This window comes from Heterodontus francisci, chromosome 14, assembly GCF_036365525.1.
Source record: "Heterodontus francisci isolate sHetFra1 chromosome 14, sHetFra1.hap1, whole genome shotgun sequence".
In the NCBI taxonomy this organism is placed as follows: Eukaryota; Metazoa; Chordata; class Chondrichthyes; order Heterodontiformes; family Heterodontidae; genus Heterodontus; species Heterodontus francisci.
In genome coordinates this window covers 68,291,963-68,304,206 of record NC_090384.1, presented here as the reverse complement: position 1 = coordinate 68,304,206, position 12,244 = coordinate 68,291,963, and the positions used below count along the sequence as shown (strand labels likewise).

General features: G+C 41.7%; 1 protein-coding gene across 7 annotated transcripts in view; it reads right to left on the bottom strand.

Annotated features, from left to right (window-relative positions):
- ppp6r3 (protein phosphatase 6, regulatory subunit 3) overlaps positions 1–12,244 on the bottom strand; it is a 153,673-nt gene that overhangs the window by 52,567 nt on the left and 88,862 nt on the right. For 5 of the 7 annotated variants that reach the window (XM_068046414.1, XM_068046415.1, XM_068046409.1 and 2 more), the window contains one exon: positions 7,469–7,566. In XM_068046414.1, the coding sequence (XP_067902515.1) occupies positions 7,469–7,566 (98 nt within the window). The remainder of the gene's footprint in view (positions 1–7,468; positions 7,567–12,244) is intronic. The other 2 variants (XM_068046412.1, XM_068046413.1) reach the window with 2 other exon arrangements.

The following is a 12,244-nucleotide window of genomic DNA, read 5'->3' as shown; positions in this document are numbered from 1 at the left end:
GTGATATTCATGAAAAATTTGGAGTCCCTTCAGGCTCCATGCCATACATCCATGACAAAAGGTTGGGCACGGATTTAAACTACCAAAAGGACAATTCTCCAAGTTTTTTTAGATGTAGGCTTGTGGCACGATACAGTAACCTTTTATGTTTTAAAAAAACTCAAAATCCAAGTTAAAAAAGATTATACTATATACTATGCGCTTAATTATGGTAGTTCATATTTGAATTTGCAAATATTTTGGTTTGCAATCATATGAATTTGTGTGGCAATATTCCATTTTCTGAGGAGATAGAAAAAACCGTAGAACAAGTCCACGTAAAGTGCAATATGGAATTTACCTCAATTGAGCTAATTGTTAGACCCGGGCTGCGTTAAACCTCTGCACGGGCAGAAGACGCAAGATGTACCCTTCCATTCACAGGAAGCACTGTACGACTGTGGGAAGAGAAAATTATACTTTAAAGGCCCGAACCATAACCGGAATCAACAGTACATTGTTGAAACAGTTCACCAGTTTATATATTATCCAGCAGCGGAAACATCTTTTTACAAGGGTTTAGATTCTCAGTCATTGAATACATTTATTTATGTCCAGTGAAAGTATACCTCTCTGTTCCATTTATTCAATTTCCTCCAGGGTATAAGGTTCTTCCCTTTACAGAGAACATATCATATTCAGTCTGTACTTGGATTATCACTGAAATCTGAAACAAAAGTAAGAAGGGCTCTAAACTTTTCCCACTGCTAAAGAAAATCTATTTGGGGTCGTCTGAACAGAATCTATGGCAGATCATAGATCAGATAAAGTTGCATACAGAAAAGGTCTAGAATGTAAGTAACTTCAATATATCCAGGGAAAAGCCACAATCTGAAACTTCAGGAACAGCAAGTAAAGGATACATCCAAAATGGGTGCCATATGGACATTATTATTGGAGAAATTGAAGCATAATGCAGGTGTGCCAAAATGCAGAAGATTATCCTTGCCTTCCCTTTTTTTTTTTAGGAATTTCAATTAAAATTCAGCAAAGCTAGAGACTTCCAAGTTGGCTGAAAAGCGCAGTCTGTGTAGCAAAGATTGCCAGCATCAAAGGCCGTAAACTGGCACTGACCAAGATGACTCCATAAACACTCCAAAGGGAAGTCCAAATCCAACGTTTCTCTAAACTGGGTTAAACAGTTATGAGCAATGCCAACTACAAATTTAACAAGATAACTGTTTGCGTGAAGATTTCAGTGGGGAAGGGAGGGGGGGGGGGGGGGGGGGGGTGAAAACAGCATCGTTGCCAGTGTATTATCCAGGGTTAATTCTAGTTCCAGGTCACCAGAGAGCTATTATGCAAACTGGCACTTGAATCAAGGACCACGGTTAAAAAGTTGCTTCTTGGAACTGATGTTCGAGCTTCTCTGCAGCTTGGGAATTACAGGCCACATATCAGACACTTTTATAAGACTGTGGTCACCTAGCTTTAATGGAGAGACCATAAACTGAAAACTATCAAAAGTTCTCCTTGCAATTAGGGAGGGAATTTCCAGTGACGCTGTCTGAGCACCATAGTTTGTGGCCCATAATTTCAGGCATTTCACTCGTGGCCTTCATAAACATGTGAAGGATCAGAAAGGATCGAATGGCAGAGAATTTTCTGTGCCAAGATCAACCATGGAGAACAAAATTCCAGTATTACTAAACCTTGAGCAGCATCTCGTGCACATTTTCATTGAAACAAAAAAAGATTTGTACAAAAGGCAGACACCTACACTACATGTACTAACCAAGTTCCTTTTTGAACAATATTTGGATGGTAACTTGCCCCACCTCCCAAAATGATAGGTATGTGCATGCAGATCACATACTAAGCTCTCCATCTTAAGAAATATTTCAGAGGGAAGTACATTATTACAAGTAGGAAATTAGTCATTCCTGGGACTTTTTGCATACCTGTTGTGACAAGTTCAAGAGGAGCAGCATAAGAAATCTAGAAAAGGTTAGCCTTCCTGAGCAGGAAACGGTGTATAGCATGGGGAAATAAGTCAAGCAAGGTTGAAGTGGCATCACATGTTTAGCACTAATACAATTTATCAAATGGGAAGATTAAGATTGCAGTCTACAACTCTGCTCAACACCTAGACTCATTAACATACCAGACAGGAAAACACCAAACTCAGGCGACGCAATCTCCCCATAGAGTAGGGGAAAAAAGTAGAGCAATTCCCAGCACTGGTGATGGCCAGTCAATAAACGCACACCTAATCTAAAATGACATGGACAGACGTTATAAAATAAACTATACTTTCCAAATTGGGGATGAAGAAAGCAGCTCTGCATTACGCAGGAAATTTGTTACGTTGCACACCAGCAGAAAAATGAGAGGGTCTCACATGCTGCCGAAAAGATCATGGTTTTACTCTAAATCAGGCTAAATTTCCTTCCAATATTTTACTTTTTGTATTCTTCTGTCTTAAACAGAGAATTCATTAGGGCACAGAACAACAGACAGAGGGAACACTTCAATATCTCATTTAAGTGGACATTATTTTATGCGTGGACATGGACACCAAGCATCAGTGGCCTGCTCAACTGTAGAGCAATGTAAATTGAACATTCAAGTATGTTTTCACCATTTATTTCCCATGATTCTGATAACAGGCAACAAAGAATTGTTGTGCGAGTCAAGCAGTTGAAAGAATCAGTATGCAATATGTTTATGCCATGAGCTATCAAAGGATCTGTCTGAAGATGGCCTGGATAGGATGCATCATAAAAGGGCTCCAGAACCTTACAGATTAAAACTTCACAATGAACTCTTAAAGCCAAAAAACCTCAATAAAACCTCCTCTCTGGAAATCCAAGGACCACAGGGAGGATTTGAAGCAAGTGTATGCCCAACCACAATTAAAACTTTTCTGGTGTGGTAGATGGAGATGTGCTGTTGATGATGGCTGAGAAAGAACAACGGTGCAATGTAAAGCTGAGCATTATAGAGTGGAGAAAGGGAAGATGAAGTCACTACTCAAGATCCAATTTTCTGAGAGGGGCCATGCACAAGACTCTTTCCCTCATCTACTGGATGAGCTATGTTCTGTTTAAACTGTGAAAATGAAAATGATTTTAACCTAATGAAGCTGAACGCTGAACTACAGTTGTGGCATCTAAGCCAAAAGTGTTATGCACATCTTACATTTTATATAGCTATAAGGTACTATGAAAATCAGAGGAGATATCAATAGTTAATTGACCAAAATTCATAATTAGTTCAGCAATATTTCTTTTTGGATGAACTGAGGTCAGATTTTAAAATTCACTAATCAATAATGTTGATCTGAATTGTTAATTAAGTACACAACAGGGGTGACCAACACACAAGCTCCTTTAACCAGCTCACAAAGCCTCTGCTTGTTCTTTTCATCTTTGTGCACAACAAAAGTTTCAACTCCACTCAGCTTCAGTCCCAGCCGCTTAAACTTGAGACTTGAAGATCTGTAAAAGGATGTCTCTGAACGGACAGGTGGCATTCTGAAGGGGGAACAGCCAGAGGTTGTGGTACACATCGGTACCAACGACATAGGCAGGAAGAGTGATAGGGTCTTGCAGGGGGAGTTCAGGGAGTTAGGCAGCAAGTTAAAAAAACAGGACCTCTAGGGTTGTAATCTCGGGATTACTCCCTGTGCCACGTGCCAGTGAGGCTAGAAATAGGAAGGTAGTGCAGCTAAACACGTGGCCGAACAGCTGGTGCAGAAGGGAGGGTTTCAGATATCTGGACCATTGGGATCTCTTAAGGGATAGATGGGACCTGTACAAGAAGGACAGGTTGCATCTAAACTGGAGGGGCACAAATATCCTGGCTGCGAGGTTTGCTAGCGTCACTCGGGAGGGTTTAAACTAGTGTGGCAGGGGGGTGGGAATCAGAGCAGTAGGACAGCAAGTGAAATAAATGAAGGGGAACTAGTAAATAAGGCCAGTAAGACTAAGAGGAAGAGCAGGCAGGGAGATGTTACGGAGAACAGCAGGACAGGTGGTCTGAAGTGCATTTGTTTCGGGATAGAGGGGGATGTAAAAGGGGTGGGGGAGTTGCATTACTGGTTAAGGAGAATATCACAGCTGTACTGCGGGAGGACACCTCGGAGGGGTCGTGCAGCGAGGCAATATGGGTGGAGCTCAGAAATAGGAAGGGTGCAGTCACGATGTTGGGGGCTTACTACAGGCCTCCCAACAGCCAGCAGGAGGTAGAGGAGCAGATATGTAGACAGATTTTGGAAAGATGCAAAGGTACCAGGGTTGTAGTGGTGGGTGATTTTAACTTCCCCTATATTGATTGGTGCTCACAGTGCTAGGGGCTTGGATGGGGCAGAATTTGAGAGGAGCATCCAGGAGGGCTTCTTGAAACAATACGTAGATAGTCCAACGAGGGATGGGGCCGTATTGGACCTGGTATTGGGGAATGAGCCCGGCCAGGTGGTCGAAGTTTCAGTAGGAGAGCATTTCGGGAACAGTGACCATAATTCCATAAGTTTTAAGGTACTTGTGGATAAGGATAAGAGTAGTCCTCGGGTGAAGGTGCTAAATTGGGGGAAGGCTAAATATAACAATATTAGGCAGGAACTGAAGAATTTAGATTGGGGGCGGCTGTTTGAGGGTAAATCAACATCTGACATGTGGGAGTCTTTCAAACTTCAGTTGACTGGAATCCAGGACCAGCATGTTCCTGTGAGGAAGGAGGATAAGTTTGGCAAGTTTCGGGAACCTTGGATAACGCGGGATATTGTGAGCCTCGTCAAAAAGAAAAAGGAAGCATTCATAAGGGCTGGAAGGCTAGGAACAGACAAATCCCTTGAGGAATATAGAGACAGTAGGAAGGAACTTAAGCAAGGAGTCAGGAGGGCTAAAAGGGGTTATGAGAAGTCATTGGCAAACAGGATTAAGGAAAATCCCAAGGCTTTTTATACATATATAAAGGAGCAAGTGGGAAACCAGGGAAAGGGTTGGCCCACTCAAGGACAGAGAAGGAAATCTATGTGTGGAGCCAGAGGAAATAGGCGAAGTACTAAATGAGTACTTTGCATCAGTATTCACCAAGGTGAAGGACTTGGTGGATGATGAGCCTAGGGAAGGGAGTGTAGATAGTCTCAGTCATCTCATTATCAAAAAGGAGGTGTTGGGTATCTTGCAAAGCATTAAAGGTAGATAAGTCCCCAGGGCCTGATGGGATCTACCCCAGAATACTGAGGGAGGCAAGGGAAGAAATTGCTGGGGCCTTGACAGAAATCTTTGCATCCTCATTGGCTACAGGTGAGGTCCCAGAGGACTGGAGAATAGCTAATGTTGTTCCTTTGTTTAAGAAGGGTAGCAAGTATAATCCAGGAAATTATAGGCCGGTGAGCCTTACGTCAGTGGTAGGGAAATTATTAGAGAGGATTCTTCCGGACAGGATTTACTCCCATTTGGAAACAAATGGACTTATTAGCGAGAGGCAGCATGGTTTTGTGAAGGGGAGGTCGTGTCTCAATAATTTGATTGCGTTTTTTGAGGAAGTGACAAAGATGATTGATGAAGGAAGGGCAGTGGATGGTATCTATATGGACTTCAGTAAAGCCTTTGACAAGGTCCCTCATGGCAGACTGATACAAAAGGTGAAGTCACATGGGATCAGAGGGGAGCTGGCAAGATGGATACAGAACTGGCTCGGTCATAGAAGACAGAGGGTAGCAGTGGAAGGGTGCTTTTCTGAATGGAGGGATGTGACTAGTGGTGTTCCGCAGGGATCAGTGCTGGGACCTTTGCTGTTTGTAGTATATATAAATGATTTGGAGGAAAATGTAGCTGGTCTGATTAGTAAGTTTGCAGACGACACAAAGGTTGGTGGAGTTGCGGACAGTGATGAGGATTGTCAGAGGATACAGCAGGATATAGATCGGTTGGAGACTTGGGCGGAGAAATGACAGATGGAGTTTAATTCGGACAAATGTGAGGTAATGCATTTTGGAAGGTCTAATGCAGGTGGGAAGTATACAGTAAATGGCAGAACCCTTAGTAGTATTGACAGGCAGAGAGATCTGGGCGTACAGGTCCACAGGTCACTGAAAGTGGCAACGCAGGTGGATAAGGTAGTCAAGAAGGCATACGGCATGCTTGCCTTCATCGGTCGGGGCATAGAGTATAAAAATAGGCAAGTCATGCTGCAGCTGTACAGAACTTTAGTTAGGCCACACTTAGAATATTGCGCGCAATTCTGGTCACCAGACTACCAGAAGGATGTGGAGGCTTTGGAGAGGGTACAGAAGAGGTTTACCAGGATGTTGCCTGGTCTGGAGGGCATTAGCTATGAGGAGAGGTTGGATAAACTCAAATTGTTTTCACTGGAACGACGGAGGTGGAGGGGCGACATGATAGAGGTTTACAAAGTTATAAGCGGCATGGACAGAGTGGATAGTCAGAAGCTTTTTCCCAGGGTGGAAGAGTCAGTTACTAGGGGACATAGGTTTAAGGTGAGAGGGGCAAAGTTTAGAGGGGATGTGCGAGGCAAGTTCTTTACACAGAGGGTGGTGAGTGCCTGGAACTTGTTGCCGGGGGAGGTGGTGGAAGCAGGTACCATGGAGACGTTTAAGAGGCATCTTGACAAATACATGAATAGGATGGGAATAGAGGGATACGGACCCCGGAAGTGCAGAAGGTTTTAGTTTAGGCAGGCATCAAGATCGGCGCAGGCTTGGAGGGCCGAATGGCCTGTTCCTGTGCTGTTCTTTGTTCCACCTTTCAAATCTATCAAACAAGGAACAGCCTTTTTCTTCCAAATAGGAAAGAGTCCTTAACAATCCTGCAGACCTAGGGCATTTACAGAACTGACAAGAGGTTCCCAGTCTTCAAGGTTATGGAAAAGTGCAGGATGGGTGGAGAAAAAGGAGGGTCTTGAATATTTTACCCAAGACGGAGATAAAGGGAGAAAGACAATGTATCGCAATTTTGTAAAAGATGGGAATATTTGCACATTGGGTTGTACTGATTTTCTGTGCATTCGAGTTCACATTTCTATAAAATCAATGCAGTCTAGTCACTGGCTTGAACAGATGCACTCCAGCTCCAAAAGGTTAAACACCTCTGCACTATGTTCCCGTTACCTTGGTCAACCAAATGTATAACCAGAGATTAAAGATCTGAATTTTCAAGCATAAGTATATTGGTTGTGCATTGCATGCTAGACAAAATTAAATTCTATTCCCCAAGGAGGAAAAAAAGCCCAAAGCACCAAAGCAGTTTAAAAACATGTCAGACTGTTTTAAAAAAAAAAGATTCAATATACCCAATGGAAGATTGCTGTCCAAGCAGTAAAATAGAAGAAAAAGGATAGCACCAATCTCACCCCAATTGTTTGCATATTTTCATTTCAACAAATTTCATGCTACTGCTTAAAGATCCATAGCTAGCCACTCACATCAAGCTATTTAAACTGGTTTCAAACAAGATATACTTACTTCACGATGTCCTCCTGATCAGCAAACTCCTCATCGTTGAAGCCGAACTGGTCAATAAAATTGGACGTCATTTGTTGCATCTGATAATCAGAAAAGGCCTGGCAAACCCAGGACCAATGACAGGGATATAATCTTGATACTCAATCATATAAGGTAATTCACTTAAAGGGGACTCAAACCTTCCAGTAGAAACAGCAGCTACCAGAGATTTCAAAATGCTAGATTTTAACAAGTCTCCACAGCTGTAAATTTGAGAATTACAAAACAATATGCCCACAATTTTTTTTTTAAGTTGCTAATTTTTCCTTCTCCTGAAGGTGGTGCCTTGTGCCAAGTGACTATCCTTATGTGAACCTAAACACCAAGGATTGGCAAACAATCCAAACCACAGGTGGCATCACACTGGGGTCCAGGCATGCCCATCCTATGTCCACATTTTCACTTTCTTGGGGTAAGCACTGGATAATAATCAGGAAACTAATTCTTTTGCTGATTTCCCCCCACTCCTTTACTGTCCAGTTAGAGGACAATTGACACATCCTAGATGAAATAACTTAGCTCAGATCAGAGAATAAACATAATTCACACTGCTGACATTGAGCCTAATTCAAAGATCAAAAAGGAAGTTAACCCATAGGAACAGGAGTAGGCCATTCCACCTTTCAACGAGATCATGGCTGATCTGCAAACTAACTCACCTTTGCCCCATAACGCCCGATACCTTTGGTTATCACAAATCTATCAATCTCAGATTTAAAATTAATAATTGACCATGCAATTGCCATTTCTGGAAGCGAGTTCCAAACTTCTACAACTCTTTGCATGTAGAAGTGTTTCCAAATTTCACTCCTGAAAGGTCTAGCTCTTAATCTTTAGACTATGCCTAGTCCTAGACTCCACAACCAGTGGAAATAGTTTCCCTCCATCTACTCTCTGTTCCCCTTAATATCATGAAAACAAACATCAAATCACCCCTTAACCTTCTGAATTCCAGGGAATACAACCCTAATTTGTGTAATCTCTCCTTGCAATTTAACCCTTAGAGTCCAGGTATCATTCTGGTGGATCTACGCTGCATTCCCTCCAAGACCAGTATATCCATCATAATGTGTGGTGCTGCGAACTACTCTCAGTATTCAAGGTGTGGTCTAACCAGGGCTTTGTATAGCTGAAGCACGACTTCTACTTCCTTACATTCTAGTCCTTTAGCTATAAAGGCCACCATTCCATTAGCCCTTTTCTGATTATTTTCTGTACCTGATTGTGACATTTTAATGATATCTGTACCTGGGCCTTGGAATCTCTGGGCTGCCACTATTTAGTTATTCACTATTTGGAAAGTACCCTTTTTAGATCCAAAGGTCCACCTCATATTTGTCTACACTGAAATCCATTTGCTACAGTTTTGCAATTCACTTAATCTATCAATCCCTCTGATTTTATGCTTCCACCTACAACTGCTTTCTATCCTTGTGTCATCAGCAAATTTGGATATGTGACTTTCTATTCACAAATTTAAGTTTTAATACCAGATCACGTAGCAGCAAAAATTAACAAGGAAGGGATCTATTTTTATATCCACTCCAATTAGAGAATCTATATCCTGGAACACCCCACCTAACAGCATTGTGGGAGTATCTTCACTACACAGACTGCAGCAGTTCAAGAAAGCATACCATCATCTTTTCTAGGGCAACTAGGGATTGGCAATACGTACAACCTTGCCAGGGATTCCCACATCCCAAAAAATGATTAAATAAAAGGTTTGTGTATGTCTAAATACACAGTCTGAATTTGCGTTTTAATCTTATTCTATTTCAACTTTCAGGTGCCCCTTTCGACAATAGATCTGCCTATGACGTCAGTGGAGCTTTCTTGGAATGAGATTTTCACTTGATGCCTCAATCCAAAAGTGATATTAGAGAGTATAAACAGAACACTCTGCTGATTAACATGGGTCTGGTCAGTCTTTTCAAAATGTGGTCCACAAGTGGGATGATCATTTATCCTGCCTGCAAAGTGGAGCACTCATCCCACTGACACTGGCCTTCCTGATACCAAGGAAGGTCCATAACTAGACTGGCAAAGTTTCAAAAGTGTCTTCACTTGCTTTGAGAGAGATCCTCCAGTCTTATCAAATATGGCTGAGATTATAAAAGGGAATAAACAGAAACTGGTATTAGCGAACTTCTGCCATTGTAAAAGATAAGACTTGCATTTATGTAACATCTCTCAAACATCTCAAAGCAACTCACATACAATGAATGACTTTGAAGTACAATAGCTTAAACAAGCTGCCATTCTGCACACATCAATATTCCACAAATAGCAAATGAATTCATAACTAGTTTGGTGGTGTTGACTGAAGAAGGAATGTTACAAGGACACCAGTAGAAAACTCAAATAGTGCTGTGGGATCTTCAATATCTACCTGAACCTCACCACAAAAGCAAGCAAATGGATCTTTGCTCTTTGCAAATGGCTCATCTGGAGAATGGTTCCCCTGACAATTCAACATTCCTTCAGTACTACAGTGACTATCAACCTTGATTATGTGCTCAAATCCAGTCCAGAACTTGAATACAAAACAAGTCTGACTTAATTGTGAGGGTGACACCACTGAGCCAACTGGACACACAAGTGGCTTAGTAAGATAAAATGTAGTTCATTTTCTTATCAAATGATATATTTAATTTAAGCTGACTGTTGCAAGTAGCCAAATCCTAGTCTCTACCTGCACAGCAATTCAAATCACGTGACTGAAACCAATTTGTTTTAACTGTGGTTTTCAAGCTATTTTAGTTGGAAGCCCCCTTTTCAATGGATTAGGAATCATGGACCTCCCCGCAACTAAATTATAACACCATCAAAACTGCTGCATGCAAAGAGTCTTTTAATAATGTTGTTTAAGGAAACAGGTATTCACTTTCGTGCCCCTCTGAGCACCCCTCTTCAATGTGAGAAAGCCAGCCTACTCTGCTGTACACATGGCAGCCAAACTCTGCTCCCACCTCCAGGCTCGCATGTTCACATTATTTTGCTGACCCCCGGAAAGTCTCTGAGCCCTAGTGTGAGAAACTGTGCTAGAATACTTCCCAGTCACAAATTCTGGTCACTGGTCTTATAAAATCCATTCGGTCATAAATTGTTTTGAACACATGTACTATCAGCATATCTGCTCTAAAGCAAGGGGAAAAAACCAACATCGTTTAGATGATTTGTGAACATGTATTTCACGTGGTAACTCCAAAAAAAGGTTTTGTTTGCCAAATATCAACAGAAAAAGTTAATTCACTAAACATCTGTCTCAAAGCAAGGTTATCCATTCTATTCAATGCCTTCATCAACGATGCATTGGATGGCACTGTAAAGGGCTACCTCAAGTGCCTACTTTGGGCATTTACAAAATTACTGCCTGTGCCTCTTCAGATAACACTGTAGTAAAGTTGAATTCACCTGGGAATGTAATATTTATTTATTTTTTTATTTAGAGATACAGCACTGAAACAGGCCCTTTGGCCCACCGAATCTGTACCGACAATTAACCACCCATTTATACTAATCCTACACTAATCCCATATTCCTACCACATCCCCACCTGTCCCTATATTCCCCTACCACCTACCTATACTAGGGGCAATTTATAATGGCCAATTTACCTATCAACCTGCAAGTCTTTTGGCTGTGGGAGGAAACCAGAGCACCCGGAGGAAACCCACGCAGACACAGGGAGAACTTGCAAACTCCACACAGGCAGTACCCAGAATTGAACCCGGGTCGCTGGAGCTGTGAGCCTGCGGTGCTAACCACTGCGCCGCCCTAATATATTGTGCTCACTACCTTGAACAGGAGAGCAACTAGTGGGGTATAAGTCGTGCGCATAGGATTAAAAATGGCTCAAAATTTGTTAGGAAATACAGCAGCCTCTGAATCATTTATTCAAAGCAATACTGTAAAGTGGAACAGTTGGGGGAGGAGGAAAATTTCCTAAATAGATACTGACCTGAGCCTAGACAGAGTTTAGTTTAGTTTAGAGATACAGCACTGAAACAGGCCCTTTGGCCCACCGAGTCTGTGCCGACCATCAACCACCCATATATACTAATCCTACACTTTTCCCATATTCCTACCACATCCCCACCTGTCGCTATATTTCCCTACCACCTACCTATACTAGGGGCAATTTATAATGGCCAACTTACCTACCAACCTGCAAGTCGAGGTTTAACATACTACTTCCAAAAGGTTTTAAGGGCAATGTGACAGCAGCAGTAATCAATCATGCAGCAAAGAATAAATGCTGTAGATCATTCTTAAATATGATTTTATATAGCAAGATAGATTTTAAAAATAACTTTCATTAGTTGTATCTAAGAATAGCATTCTTTGTCTCTCTGGCCAAGTAGCCAATCGAGAAAACTGGCTAAACATCCACATTCTCAAGATGTTCACTTGGCTTCACTATTATTCTCTGTAATAAGATAACCATGCCAGAATACTACTTAATATCTTGCTCAGATTTTTTGTTGCGTGCAAATGCTGCTCTGTGGAGGTCCTGTCTTACAGCTGAAACATTAAACGGAGGTCCTCTCAGGTTGATGTAAAAGATCCCATGGCACTATTTTGATAAGATAACCTTTCCAATATTTACTTCTCCAACACCTAAAACAGATCATCTGATCATTTCTCCAGGCTTGCAAGATCTTGCAGTACACAAATTAGCTGCCACATTTTCTACATTACAATGACTACACTTCAAGAGTACTTCATTCGCGT